At 37.9% G+C, this 16,196-nt stretch overlaps 1 protein-coding gene across 4 annotated transcripts in view; it reads left to right on the forward strand.

The window, feature by feature from the left end:
• Ten-a (Tenascin accessory) overlaps window positions 1-16,196 on the forward strand; it is a 505,103-nt gene that overhangs the window by 484,847 nt on the left and 4,060 nt on the right. For 3 of the 4 annotated variants that reach the window (XM_064132440.1, XM_064132422.1, XM_064132449.1), the window contains 6 exons: window positions 4,073-4,099; window positions 7,905-8,024; window positions 9,364-9,548; window positions 10,392-10,543; window positions 10,618-14,811; window positions 15,940-16,123. In XM_064132440.1, the coding sequence (XP_063988510.1) occupies window positions 4,073-4,099; window positions 7,905-8,024; window positions 9,364-9,548; window positions 10,392-10,543; window positions 10,618-14,811; window positions 15,940-16,123 (4,862 nt within the window). The remainder of the gene's footprint in view (window positions 1-4,072; window positions 4,100-7,904; window positions 8,025-9,363; window positions 9,549-10,391; window positions 10,544-10,617; window positions 14,812-15,939; window positions 16,124-16,196) is intronic. The other variant, XM_064132430.1, reaches the window with a different exon arrangement.

Below are 16,196 nucleotides of genomic sequence, written 5' to 3' on the forward strand. Positions count from 1 at the left end.
ATATGTTAAAGAGTTAAGTATTTATTCGTGGTTCATTATTTACGTGGAATAAATTCAATGAACATTTTATATTGATATAGTAGAAAAGTGATAGACCTGAAATAACTCGTGAAGGAGATCACCCGAGAATTCAACTCGAGGTTAAAATTTATTCCACCAAATATACCACGAGAAAATGCAAAAGCATTAGTACGATCTCTGTGTGGCATTGAATTCCTGACTGATAAAATTGGGTATCGAGTAAACAGGAAATCTCACGAACCAAATACGAGGAGCTTTTTCATTCTCCGATATTAGCCAATACCGTCTCTTCGTCGACTCATGCATCCGTCCAAAGATACGAGGATCGAATTGCCACAGCGATTGAATTAATCCGTGAGTACGAAAAAGGGATGGAGTGAGTAAGGGCCGGGGGGGGAGGGGAATCTCTTTGATAATCGGAATCCGTCTGGGTGCCAATATCTCTAAGCTCTTGAATTTCGTTGAAAAAGGTAAAATGAAAAATGCCAGGAGTGAGAATAGAAGAAACGAATGGAGGTAATATAATTCTGGAAAGAGAAAAAAATATTTTATTCTCATTTTGAGGGAATAGAGATAAATACGTTAAATATGAATTAATTAAATTTCCGAGGAATAACCGTTGTGAGTGTAACAGTCAGGTGACAACGACGTTCATTCGGGTGATTTTTAATTTGATAAATTTTTGAAAAAACAAATGTTAAATTGACAGGTTTCCCCTTACCACCACTCGGTGTTCCACACGTCAGTGGTTGGTGACAGTATAAAATCTGAGCCCCACCCCCCGGAGTCCACTCTTTTGATTTCCCAAAATTTTCCTGAAAAAAATAATCCAATTCCCAGTGTTTTTTCACCCAATCCTGGATAACATCCCCCTCCACCCCCGAATGTCAGGTGCATCGATGTCGGCCCTCGGTAACACTGCCCCGAGCAAAGGACCTATCTCATCTCTGGTCATTTATTATGTTTAATGTTATTTATTTAACGTTCGGAGTAGATGCGTTTTACGTCTCGTTTCTCGGTGTTCACTGGCACTTGTGGAGCTGAAGAATCGAGTCGCAAGACGACAGTCAAAGTCAAATTCGATTTGGACGTTACATTCCTGTTGAATAAAAGGAACTTGAAAGGGGGTGGGAATGGAATTAATTGAAAGGGGGGTAGGGGGGAGAGAATAACACGTACGTGAAAATTAATTATTTTTTATTCGTCAACGACGATAATGAGGGTCCTTTCATCAAACAGACTCTCACACACGAGTTAAACTGGTGATTTTCAAGTTCAAGGGTGAGTAATGAGGGTGGAGATCCAACGAGGTGGAAAAAAAAAGTTTAAAAAATTGAGAGAGAATGACAGATGAACAAGAGAAAAGAGGGAGGAACCATGATTCGAGGGAGACGGTTCTTTACTTTCGGCATTGGTTGACGAGGTGGCAAAACCTTAACCCCCGGTGGGATTTTTTTTTTTCATCATTTTCATTGTATCAGTTTTTTGACTTTTTTTATCATCCCACCGCCGGTCACTTGTACTCTTTGCCTCCTGCGTTCGGGGGATTCGTGTAATTTGTCTAGTGTTTGACCCTATGTGTGTACCCTACCATCACCAAGACCACCATTCACCCAACAGCCGAGTTATGGCTCTGTGTTACGTACAAAAAGAGACAAAAAGTGAATGACAGAGGAAAGAAAAAAGCTATTGAACAGAGAAAAAAAAATGATTAAATTACAGTAATAATTTCATGCTCAACGAGGCATTTGCTTTTGCGTAACAATTTCAATATTAGCTGATCAGTTAAAAATATTCAGTATTGAGAGAAGTATCGATAAGGCAATATAAGTGGTAAAGAAAATATAGAAAAAGGCCTAAGCATTCCTATGTGCACATTAAATCATCAAATTATCCATGATAGATGCTCGGGACAAATACCGAAAGGATTTTTCATGGTAAATTAGCTGGATTCGAGGCAGAGCAGACACATCAATCAAGAAAAAAAATCTGACCATTCAATAATCACCGAATTAACTCAAGTGAAAATTAAAATATTTTAATAATACATTTTTGGTTAATTTGTCAGCTCTGCAGTCAATCAAACGAGTACTTCTAACATGGTAGACACAAGTTTGAAATTAATCGATTCATCATTATTTATTATTTATGTATAATGTCGTGTATCTGTACCGCTGCGTGTAACAACAGAAGATTTATCAATATTATTTAACATATGAATATTATATTATATACTTATGTATATCAGTGTGCATTATCTGTACATGGTGTTGGTAGTACCGCAGTGAAAATAATATAAAATAAAATGAAAAAGCGATACAGAAGCTCCAGTTGTACCGTAGGTATATACAATCGTTTGTATATATCGATCGTTTATGTTGTTTCCCGGGGTAAAAGACAGCTTCGACGCATTCTATTTGTCAACACGTCGTGTTATCGTCATCGGACTGCGTCTAGTCGAATCGATTCAACTGCTGGGTCAATCCCGGTCATAAGCCTCCCCCTCGACCCCCTTTCCAGCCCCCCGGTAGCCCACCATACGCGTATAGTTTATTTATTTATCTCGCTCCCCTTCTCCAACGCTTATTTCCTCAGGTTATGTTAAGCCAATTGAAATGTCAGAATCAATCAACTGTACTCGTGAATTTTAATCAAATTGAATGGATTAAAGGGTACGGTGGGCGGTGAAAGTTTCTCCGGGGATTTGAAATTTGAATTCAACAGTTTGAAGAAAATATAAATAAAGGAAAATTGTGGAATATTCACGGGGCTTTTGCAAACTACCGTTGCGCTTGACGTTGCACTGGGAAAACCCACTTACAGATGCATGGAACTTTTCAATTGTCGTGGTACTATATAAATTGAAATGGGGGAAGAAGAAGTTTTTTTTTTCTTTCGTACGACGGAAGTTGAATACCGCGGGGGTGGAATTGTAAATGTAACAACGTCGTTATCGTTAAATTCAATTCACACGTTGGAATTATCTCGTGTGTTGCAAGAAAGGGAGAGGGGGGGGGGGACATTTGAAATAGCGGAGGGATAATTTTTGGTGAATGGAGGAAGTAGTGGGGTGTCGAGTTTAGTCAGACTATTGAGTGGTGACGATCGATTGGGGAATTGGTGCTTCAGTATCGCTTCTTCGTTTGAAATTTGTTTTTTTATTCTCTGGTATGTTTATTTTTCGTCGTTTTTGGTTTATGAGGGGGTGAGGGGGTTGATAATGTTGACTCGTGTTGAAGTGTTGAGACGGCGAGGAAACCCGACGGGAATTGATTGACAACAGTTATGAATATTGAAATTTGCGAATTTTTCTTTTTCGTTTTGTTGTTATTTGACAAGAAAAGATGGCGCCTAGCTACTTTCATTGTATGTTGCGTAGTTTCCAACTTGTGTCTGTCATTATGTAACCACTCTATGTTGAATGAATGGTAAAACGAATGAGTGAGCGTTTATGTGACTGATTGGAATGAATTTCGGTGGGTGAATAGAGCAAACGATTTTCGTGTGTTTGAATGATTGAGTGTTTGGGAGTATTAAAGTGATGTTGTGTGAATATATTTGTGTATGTGAATGTGTGATGGGAGTGAGTGAGGTGTACAGTGAGTACGCTTGATTAGTGTGTCTACGTCTATTGTTTCTGTAATGACGTGCAGAGCATTGCAACGAGGGAGAATAATACGATAAAATTGATAAATAAAATGTAAGAGAACTTTTTGATTCTCGTATTTACAAGAATATATTAAAGGACATGAAATAACAGCTCCAGAAAAATGAAAAATATCTGTTATTGGCGGGAAAGTTGAAAAGGGGGAAATTTACGGCTCTAGTCGAAGTTCGACTGGAAATTAAAGAGCTAGAGTCATTCTTGTAACTTCAATTATTTCAATAATTATCATTATCGAGGGTCGAAGAATAAAATGACGAATATGTTTATTTTCCCACGCGTGCAATGTTGTGGACGAGCATCGTATAATTTTTTTTTTGTCCGCGCAAGCGGATTCTGTGACCGTGGTAACGCCCTTTCTTCTCGTTGGTTTTTTCCCACACGTAGTGCGTTCTGGAGTTCCTTTACACCGTGGTAAGTTGCAGCTCAGCTCTCGCTAAAAGAAAAAAAAAGAAAAACTTTCCAAAAAAAAAGAGAACGAATCACTTGAGAAATGCAAAAATTATTTTACGTTCATGTCCATTCTATCTGCATCGTCGCTCGTTAAAACCTTCATCTTACATGTTTTTTCGTAATGGCTCAACAATTCCTTTGGCCTGCCTCTTTATTTACTCATCATTTATCATTTCTGTCAAATGAAAAATCATTATTTTCCAAATATTCTTGTTCTTGCTCTATTCCATCGATTTTTAGTTTGATATCATTTGTATTGAATCAACGATTTGCAAAAATTGATTACTCTTGTTTTGCTAATCTTCGAGCGCTTGTTATTTTCACAGTTACAATTTAATTTGGCTCTCGGTCTGTCACGGGTCCCCGAGGCTCCGTCCGCGTTGCACAATCACTCACTGAATTTCGGTTGAACAATTAAAGTTTCATTCATTTGATTTATTCACCGAAGCATTTACCCTTATTTCTCCGTCCGATGATATCACATTCGGTCAATTAATTCAGTCTGATTGGAAATAAAAATACAAAATTTACATTTTAATTAATCAATGTGGCCGGAGCTGCGGGCCCTCACGCGTACACGTTCATTACGATAATTGTACGAGCTGTTTCTCTGTGTCTATCTGTGATATGTCGTCAGATTGTTGTTTCTACTTTGTTATTATAATTTTGTTATGTCTTGTCTTCTTGTCCTCTTAGTGCGTCTTAGTCCTATTAGTAATGTTCGTATAAGATTCTCTGAAAAAATTACAAAAAAAAAAAACTATGAAATTAAGAGAAAAAAAATTCATGGTCTTGTCTGTTTTATGTTGCGAGGCTTGTAATTCTGTGTAATAATACCTCATGATACCTTGTCTATAGTGAAAAACCTATTTTATTTAGCATTTAACTATTTATTTAATTACACACCGCTGTCATAATTGTATTGCGCGCCAAATAACACTCAGATCTATTCAATTTTCCGTTTATTTCGTTGGTAATAATATACACGATTATTACGCCACCGCAATCAGTCTGTGTTAAATTATCAGCAAAAGGAAGAGATGTTTTTTTTTTAATTCTACGAATCGGCAGTAAAGTGGAAAAAATACTAGATGAAAATATCGAGTATTCAAAGAGAAAGAAGGAAGAGAGAGAAAAAATATATACATACAACCCCTATTCACCCTCAATCCTTGTCCCTTGTCTACGTCTGTATCACCGTCTATAATGTGCCAATTAACCCTCTCCACTCAAATCAAAGACTCAACCAAAAACAAACAATACCCCTGTGTCTGTCTCTCCCATGTCTATTCCAATCCGCAGCAAAACCGATTTCAAATATTAACAAGTAAAAAATCAACACCAAATTACCCAAATAACCCAATTACCCGATAAATTACCCGTATCTTATTGACAAATTCCAAATTAACGGAGAACAAGGTTCCAAGCATTATCTCTAATTCGATATAGACACGAGACCAAAAAAAAAATACAAAAAAAGACGTAAATAACGGAGTAGCAATTTTCTCTGCTTGAAATAATTCCGAATAAAGGAATGAGCATGCCGATAAATGACTCCAATTCAGCGTTCATTTTCATCCCTGAAAAATAAAGTAGAACTGCCTCAGGGATGAAAATAAGCGAGTGGGAAGATTTAATTAAAGCACCAACAAACAGAAAAAAAAAATTATTCAACGAGGCATGTTGCGCCTCATTATCGGCAATAATGAAACTTTTTTTTGTAAAATTGCTGATGACATACGTCGTGTTCGTTAATGGAAACAAAAAAAAAATATTAAAAACGGCTGGAACAGAGAGAAATAAAAAAAGTAGCACATAACGAACGAAAAACGTCACATTTATAACTATGAGAGACACTGTTGATTTTCGTTTTAAATTTTTATTCTAGGTTGGTGTCTTTTTTACAAAAAAAAAATAATATGATAATCTCAATGTGGTTTTTAATACTAATTATCAGTTGTTAATTTTTTTTTCGATTTTTTTACTGTTCATTATGGTTTGAGATTATGATTAAAAGTAGTTAAAGACAGTGCCTGCCACTTTGCTGTGCTCGTACTTGGAGGATCAGTGCCCCCTGGCCTGTTTTGATCTCCAAGTTTAATCGGAGGATAATTAGAGCACAGTTATTCATCTCCGTGAATGGCGAAAAGGATTTGCCGATGAGTTTATCGATAAAAATCAATAAAAATTTGGTGAAATGAATTTATTAATGGGAAGATGATCAATCAGTGGGGAGTATGATCCTCCAAGCAGACCGATATCTCCCCCACATGCCCTAATTTTTTTTATCAAGCCCCTTAGGGGCCAATCGATATTCGAGAATACTATATATTATATATATTTCTACATATAAATGCATAATGTTTGTATAGCTTGTTATGTATGCAACAGAAAAATTATTCCACGAGCTCGGAATATTCGTTAACTGATTCTCTCAGTTTATTGTTTTCATAATTTTCCTCATATTTTCATTTTTTTACTTTTTCACATTTTATTTACATGAATCCATTTTTTATCAATTTTTTCAGAGTCAATGTATCCCATTGCACCATGAATTATAATCACCCACAAATTTATTTAATTGCATATCATATATAACAAACTCTACAACTGCAATATATATTTATCAATTTATGATCGCCTACATTTACATTTATTTTTATTATATTCAGCATACACCCAAATGATTGCTTAAAATATACCAAAGCTTTTATATGAACATTCTAATTTCATTTGCCAGTTATCCAATACTCGTGAGAACATACTTTTTTTTTCATTACATAGAATTTTAACATTTATATACATACCTACATAATATATATGCATGGAAATTCTACTTCATGGAACTCAAACTCACTCCACACGACCCTCTCACCTCTCGAATCACCCCCCCCCCTCGACCAAAGCCCTCTTCATGCCCTCGGGATGAAGAATTTTATAATTCATACGATTGAATATTCTCACCGACTGGTTGGTACAGTGAAAATTCACCCCCAGCCCGTGTATTTCCCCTGCGTACACCATCCGAGAGGATGAGAATTTTCCACCAGAGAAAATTCGAGAATAAAATTTATTCAGATATTTCAACTCGCAGTGGCATTACCCCACAATCGATTGTTTCCAGTTGTGAAAACTATTTATTCCGATCACCTAGCGTTGATTATGTTCGAGTGTCGTCTGGTTTCAACCATGAAAAACATCAGGGAGATTTACTCACCCCTTCGAATCAGTCATTTTTACCGCCAGTCAGCCTGAGAATATTGAATCACATCAGTGAAAACCCATTTCACCAAAAATGCCGATTCTCTTTGTACCTCAGTCTAATTTTGGAATGACGAAATAATTTTTCCTGAATTTTTTTTTTCCGCTTGATTAAAAATAAATCTTCACTTCTCTGGTCTTGCGCCCCTTCACAAATAAATCCCTCGCTACAGTGAGACGAAGGAAGGAGGCCCTTCACTCCAGCATCCTCAGTCAAAACTTAATAAACTTGATAACGAGATCACAAGTGCATCATTAGAAATTTCAAGTGCCTTCCTAACAATTTGTACGCTGAAAATTTTTTCACTTATCTTTGATTCAAAAAATGTACAAATCGAATCGGCATTCATCCTCCAGTACCACCCCCTCAGCCTCGTAAACTTTGCTAATTAAATATTAAATCATAGAAATTCGATGTTGGCAAATGCAAAATTTATATTATATCAGACTAATTTTTAAAAATTTATTTGTGTATCTGCGATGCTATATCTGAATTTTGTAACAGCCGAGTAGCCGTGATGAGGGGCCAAGTAGTTACGGAACAAGGACTTGGAATAGTCGGAATACGAGTTTCAGTCGACAGAAATTCACGTTTTGGATTTACACTGACACGAGCTGGCGGATGGTGAGTAATATCGTATTCATTAAACTACAGATAAGTCCTTTTTTATTTATGTATCTATTTATTTTTCTATTTAATGCATTTAAACCGTCAGGTTTACACTGCTGTATTAAGTAAACGTACATTTCGCATACATATTTACAAAAGACATCTTAGCTTATCTATTAAATTTATCTCCAAGGAGAAATAAATCTATTATCTTAATTACACGAATATTTATTGTGCTGAAGACGACCCACATCATAGGGAAAGCTAATTCATTCTGTCAACAAATCTCAGTGATAATATTCTCCTTTCACCGTCATTTTGGAGCCCATCGGTCGAGTTTTGATGATAAGATTGTGGCTCCATTATCATGTGATTAGTATTTGAGAGAAAGATCTGTAATACAGTCGCGAAAGCTACGGTAAACGTCGTCAAAAGCCACTGGATCCGATTAATAGCGAAAGCTGGTAATTACCACTGTACTAGCAATAAGAGTATTACCTGGATATTGTGGTGGTGTACCATAAGTCTGGGAAACTGGTGCACAAAAATATCTTGAGCCGATTAAGTCCTTTTGGATGTCTTCGGGAAGTTAAACCTTGGGACGACGGTCTAATGTGCTGGCCGTAGCTGTCGTGATGATTAGATCATTAATGTTGATTGAGAAATTACGAAATTCAATACTTCGTGATTTTATTATTATGGGAATCTCTCGAAAAATGTATTTATTTCGCCATTGAGAAATTGCCTGGTTTCTCAAAGTAGTTCTATTTTAGTAGTTTAATCATCAACAATTCAGATTTTAATCTTTGATAACGAAAATATGTATTTTCTCATAAGACACTGCGTTACGTTCTGACTAAAAAAATTATTTTCTATTTTCTATTTCAACAACGGACAATCTCAACCAAAAAACGATCATTTTGCAGCTGCTTTGCCCAACTATTCACCATAAAAATTTAGGCAAAAACTGCCCCAATAAATATTTTATTCCACAACAACATTAACCACATTTCGCTCTAAAATTTCGGATAGAAAATACTTTTTCTCGAACATTTCTAGTCTCCAAGTCATTGCCCTTACTTCCGCCGAGACATAATCTTGCGTTCAAACTATTTTTCAACCCCAATCCTCATCATGATTCCCGTAATTAAAAAAATCCCCCTCGAACCTCATTTTTCCCAATAAATCGATCGTTGCGTGCTAACCATTGGGATTCACTCAAGTGCATCCTTCCTGTTAATGCGTCCACTCGAAATACTCCCCCCCCCTCCTTTCATCCCCCAAAATCCAATTCGTGGTTTGATCATCAATGGCTTCTAACACACTAATGCTTGAATTGCGTGTCTCAATCAAGGTTCGACATTCTCGTCAATGGCGGAGGAGCTGTGACACTTCAGTTCCAACGCAACCCGTTCAAGCCCCTGACGAGGACTGTATTTGTACCGTGGAATCAAATAGTCGTACTGCCACCAGTGGTAATGACTCTTCCCGACGAAGGCGAATCCTATAAATCCAGTCAACCGCCAACTCCAGCTGTTGGTAAGTACCCTGAGCTTTTCTTTACTCAACTGTCTTTAATATAATTTATTTTATACACTGATTATGTTCCATCATCTTCTAAATCGAGTCTTAAACCAGCCAAATGACACCTAAAAATGTTAAATAGTTAATTAACTCATTTATTCCTGTGCAATATCATTCTATTTTATTTTTAACTCAATTCGTTGGAAGTTCCTGCAACAATTTGCCGCTGACCATCGTCCCAGGGCCTTCAGCCCTATTCATATAATATTTTTCATTTATTTTTAAAAAGTTAATCCTCTCAACCCATTCAAAATAATATCAACAATATTCATGCAATCAATCGTCATTTATGCGAAACCATTTCACGAGCACAATAATATTCAACCGCGTGATCTGAATTAAATAAATCTATAGCATCTTCCCATATCACATGCAACGCATTCACCCAAAAATTATTATTAAATCGTCAATATAACGATGAATTTTTTGAATATACGATAAATTTAATAAATTCCACGGGATATACGAGTTTATCAAAAATATCCGATTCGGTGAATAAATAAAATGTTGGCTTTGTTCGTGACAAGGACTATCAAATGATCAATATATATGTAATACAGTGAAATATATAAAAGGGAGGAAAGCACTAAGAGACATTTAGGCTTATGGTAGCGGATGAATGTTTGCAATGCTACAATGTTAATTATTTGAATATCAATTACCGTTGCGGTGGTTTATTATCAATGAACTTACATCATCACAACTGCAACCCTTAATTTCAAAATTTATCCAGTCAATGTTTCAAAATACATTCACTTTGATTTTTTTTCTATTATTTATTAAATAAAATATAAACAGGATTTCCAGGGATATCAATGGGACTCCTGGGGGATCATGGCCCTTGTATGGAACATGATCACGAAACAGTCAGACCGATTATCGTGGGTACATGGATGCCGGACAAAGTTGGCGGTTTGCCAGGAAAGAGCTTAGTATTTGCTGAATCACAGGTACAAAAAAAACGAATCTCACCGCGAAAGCAGTTTCCAAACAATTGCTGACTAAATATTTTCTCTCCCATCAGATCGTTCAAGAGAGCATCTCTATTCCGGGATCGAATGTCTACTTAATGTACCAGAGCAATCGAGCAGCGGGATACTTGTCAACTGTCAGGATGCAGCTGACAGGCTCCTTCATTCCCGAATCATTGACTCATGTTCACGTGCACGTTGAAATCGAGGGATCAGTTCATACGAAAACGTATGAGGCAGATCCAAATTTGACGCACACATTTGCCTGGAACAAGCGAAATGTCTACAAGCAAAAGGTCTACGGAGTGGCCCAAGCGAGAATATCAATTGGCTATCAGCACTCAACATGTCCCTCAGTGATCTGGGAGACACAGACAGCAGCACTTCAAGGTTTCGACGTCGACATATCAGATGTGGGAGGTTGGGGCCTTGACATCCATCATCACTACAACTTTCACGAGGGTATTCTCCAGAAGGGTGATGGTTCAACCCTTCATTTCAAGCAGTATCCGAGAGCAGTGAAAGTGGTAATGGGTACAGGACTTCAACGAGGTCTTGTCTGTCAAAATTGTGAGGGTCGAGCCACTGATGCACGCCTGTTAACTCCAGTTGCCCTGGCGAGCGGACCAGACGGTAGCATCTACGTTGGTGATTTCAACCTCGTTCGCCGAATAACACCGGACGGCAATGTTCGTACAGTATTGATTCTCAGTGCTACACAAGTGGCGTATCAATACTATCTGTGTGTCTCACCAGCAGATGGACATCTGTACATAAGTGATCCGGAGAAACATCGTATACTGAAAGCCTTATCCCTGGATGATGTAACAGATCCGAGTATCAATATTGAGCCAGTTGTTGGCAGTGGTGAGAGATGTATACCAGGTGACGAGGGACACTGCGGTGATGAGGGTCCAGCAATACTAGCGAAATTGGCGCATCCCAAGGGGATAGCCATTGCTGCTGACAAAACAATGTACATCGCTGACGGTACAAATATCCGTGCGGTCGATCCAAATGGAATTATTCATACATTAGTTGGACATCATGGACATCACAATCACTGGTCACCGGCGCCCTGTGTTGGAGCTATACCAGCTCATTTGGCACAGCTCCAGTGGCCAACTGGTCTCAGTCTTAGCCCTCTCGATGGCTCCTTGCATTTTATTGACGACAGACTGGTCCTGAAACTCACGAGTGATCTTAAAGTCAGGGTTGTTGCTGGAACACCTCTGCATTGCACAAGTAGCGCTAACAATGCACTGTCCAAAGTAAATACAACGAATGTTGCTGTGAAGAAGCCGGACGAAGTGCTTGGATCTGTTCTCGCTGTTTCCTTCAGTCCCACTGGAGCACTCTACATAGCGGCGTCGGATTCTCACAGAGTCAACTCCATCAGAGTTGTCGATTCGTCCGGTAAAATGTCACATTTTGCTGGAAAACAGCAGGAGAGATTGCGATTATGTGAGTGTAACAATACCACACCGAGTTCAAAGAATCTTGACGCTTGTGCTTGTAGCGATGAGGGAAACAATTCGGAGACTCTGTTGTCATCAAATACGAAGTTTACGGCTATTTCAGCACTGACTGTAGCTCCTGATGGAGTACTTCACGTTGCCGATCAAGGAAGCCTTCATATTCTAGCTTTGAAACCTTATTTACCTGTCCATGATGAGAGTGGAGAGTATCACATTCCCTTTCCACCGTCAAACGAAATTTATGTCTTCAATCGTTATGGACAACATGTCGCTACTAAAGATTTAACATCCGGTAAAACAAGATACTCATTTCTCTACAGCAAGAATACGAGTTTCGGTAAATTATCAACAGTTACCGATAGTGCTGGAAACAAAATAACATTTCTACGAGACTATTCAGGAGTTGTAAGTTCAATTGAGAATACCCAGAACCACAAATCCGAGTTGAAAATCTCAGCAGTTGGTTTCTTGGTTAAATTATCTGAAACAGGTAGATCTGAAATAGCATTCGATTACGATAGCGGTGGTACTGGTCTATTGACATCAAGGTCTGGTGGCGGTGAGACCTTCATTTACAACTACGACAGTTTGGGAAGAGTTTCCGAGGTAATTCTACCAACTGGTGAGAAGATAAAATTAATTTCCGGCCTGTCTGACGACGAGGGACTATCAGTTAAAGTTGAAGCACCACTTCAGGCACTTGCTAAAACAGGAAAAAATCGTGTGATTGAGTTTAAAATGAAAACAGATAGATCAAACATACTTACGATAACTGATGTTGCCAAAGTTAAAAAAGCAACGTCATTTACTAACAGCAGTTTGGAGATACTTTTGCCAGGTGGTGGTAGAGTCTTGAGTGCAGCAATGAAAAAACATCCACTGTTGGAATCAACGTTACCAATTGAAGCGGAAATGCTGCCAATGTGGAGTTATCAAGTTTTAACACTCGGTGAATTAACGAATACAATGACAACTTCGTATAATCTTGTTGGTGACAGTAGTCACCTACAACAAACGTTGAATCGTGAAATTTGGGTCAATGATTCACGTGTGATTGGAGTTGAATTTGAACAGGCATTTAGCCGTGAAACGTTTTACGATAAATACAGAAATCCACTGTTGACCGTGACATTTGATCCAGCTGGTTTGCCACTGATTTGGCAGCCGTATGAGCATGGACACAGTGTCAATATAACATACGATAGATACAATAGAATTGAGAGATGGAGATGGGGTGCATCAGATGAATCGTACAGTTACAATGATCTGGGTGGTCTTGCTGCCATCACCAATAGTCAAGATGGTACTCGTAAATTTACGTACAATGAATTTAATATGCTATCAACAATAACACTGGCTAGTGGCCGTCAATATTCATTGGAGTATGATGATAATGGTGGTCTTAGACATATCATTTTACCAGCTGACACTAAACACTCATTCTCGTGTCAAGCATCACTTGGCTTTCTTCGTGTTACTTACACACCACCGGGCAGTACACGAGCTTATTTACAGCACTACAGTCACGATGGCAATTTACTGCAGACGGTGTTTCCTGGTGATGGAGCAAGAATAGTGTACAGATATCATCCTTGGGGTCAATTGTCGGAAATTGTCCATGGGGATGGTAAAAGTGAGATTAGATACACGGAGAGTGGTCTGCCATCAGAAGTTATACACACGGAAAAGGATGTTGAGTACAGATGGGATTATCAGTACAGTGCTGGTCTTTTAGTTGAGGAGAGAATAGACTTTGGTGCTAAAACTGGTCTCAGTAATGCCAAATTCACGTTTGATTATGACTCGAATTATCGGTTAATTGCTGTTCAGGGGAGAATTGGAGGGCAGACATTACCGTCTCATACAATGGCTTACAGCCAGTTGACTGGTGCACTTGAACTAATTGGACAATTCACTGTGTCTAGGCCCTCACCTAATGAGACCAAAGTTTATGATGGTACTGGGGTATTCTCACGTATCACTGATAAACACTTTTTGGAAACCCAAGTTACTGTTATGATTCATGGCCTCGAAGTATTCAGAATGGAATTTACTCATGACTCTAAAGGGAGAATTAATCAGACGAGAACAGACACGAGAAATGTGGGGGTCAATAGTTATACTAATGTGAAGAATTATACTTGGGATTCGGATGGACAGTTGACTGGGGTTGAGGCGCAGGAGCCCTGGGGTTTTAAGTATGATGGCAATGGTAATATGTTGTCGTTGACTTACAGAGGTAATACTATTCCCATGGAGTACAATGCTATGGATAGAATCGTCAAATTTGGGGATGGGCTGTATAAATATGATAATAGGGGTCAGGTTGTGCAAAATGCTAGAGAGGAGAAATTCAGTTACAATGCCAAGGGTTTATTGATTCGTGCTGCCAAGAAGGGACGATTTGACGTACATTATTATTACGATCATTTGGACAGACTCGCTACGAGGAAGGATAATTATGGAAATGTCACCCAATTTTTCTATAATAATCAGCAGAGACCGTACGAAGTCAGTCAGATTTACAGCCCAAGGGATGGCAAACTCATGTCACTTGTTTATGATGACAGGGGACATTTGATATACGCACAGATATATCGCCACAAGTATTATATCGCTACTGATCAGTGTGGCACACCTATTATGATATTCAATCAGTATGGCGAGGGCATTCGGGAACTTATGAGGTCACCCTATGGTCATATTGTTTATGACTCCAATCCATATCTCTACTTGCCGGTCGATTTTTGTGGCGGATTGCTCGATCAGGTTCGTATCAGATAATAGAGTACTTGCATGATAATTAGTTCTTATTGATTATCGTATTCACGCAGTTCTTATCACACGAGACCAGCCGTGTGCTGTTATTGTAAAATTATGATTGAAAATGGTAAAGTTAAAGTTCTGCTGTCAAATTAGCACCTTCGGATGGCTGAATTAATGAGAAATACATGAGACAGACTTTCGAGGTATCGATCGTCTCGATGTTTGTCCTTTTTATAGTAGGATGGATTCGTATCGTATAATAGAATACTTTAATGAGAATTAGTTCTTCTTCATTATCGTATTCACACGGTTCTCATAATACGAGACCGAGCGTGCGCTATTATTGCAAAGATTATGATTGAAAATGTCAAAATTAAAGTTCTGCATTCAAATTAGCAGCTTCAGATGGCTGAATTAATGAGGAAATAATATCCGCGTGACAAACTTTCGAGACATCGATAGTCTCGATGTTTGTTGTGTTTATAGTAGAGTGGATAGCTGAGTGGCGAAAGTCAGGAAGAAATGAACGTCTGATTATTATGTTATTATTACTCGTATGCACTAATAATGTGATAGAATTGTCATCTCTGGTATTTATTATTTTGATTTCATTAAAACATAAGGGGAAATGAAAGTTATGGGTATTCGTCTATTATTAGAAAAAATAATATCGATTTCCCAATTTTTCAAACATTAAAGACTATTAATTTTATTCATATTGGGGAAGGAAAAATAGTGATTTGAATATCCGTCCTTACAAACAAACAAAAAAATCTGTTTTCTGAACTGATTGTCTACTTTTGTTATCTTAATTTTCTTTTTATAATAATAATTGGATCATAGGAGTTCAAAGTACTAATATTTCTTTCGAATATGAAACAAAAAAACTGGGTTTTAATATTTTTATAAATTCGAGAAAGGACCTTTCCGCCAACCAACGGCGATTTCGACTGATTTTCACTTTGAATTTTTTTTCCGATCTTTAACCTTTTTGGGATTTTTAATATAATACATAATGTATTTTACATTGGATTCGAAAAAAATCTCTGTTCTATCAAACTGCCATAGGATATCAAGATTTTCCAATATCAACATTTCATTAATTCATACATCATTGACTCGCATTTATAGGTAACATCGTTAGTCCATATGCCGAATGGAAAAGTATACGATCCACTGATTGGACAATGGATGTCACCCCTCTGGGAGAACATTCTTGACAGAGTTCCAACGCCCACCCATTTGCATCTCTACAGATTCAATGGAAACGATCCCATCGATGCTCGACACGCTGACAAATCGAGTCAACCAACAGGTCAGTTTGATCTCCATATTTATAAAATCCTCCCCAATTCAACTCATTATTTTAATGAAATAAAGAAGCCCCC

This window comes from Diachasmimorpha longicaudata, chromosome 1 (assembly GCF_034640455.1).
Source record: "Diachasmimorpha longicaudata isolate KC_UGA_2023 chromosome 1, iyDiaLong2, whole genome shotgun sequence".
Lineage (NCBI taxonomy): Eukaryota > Metazoa > Arthropoda > Insecta > Hymenoptera > Braconidae > Diachasmimorpha > Diachasmimorpha longicaudata.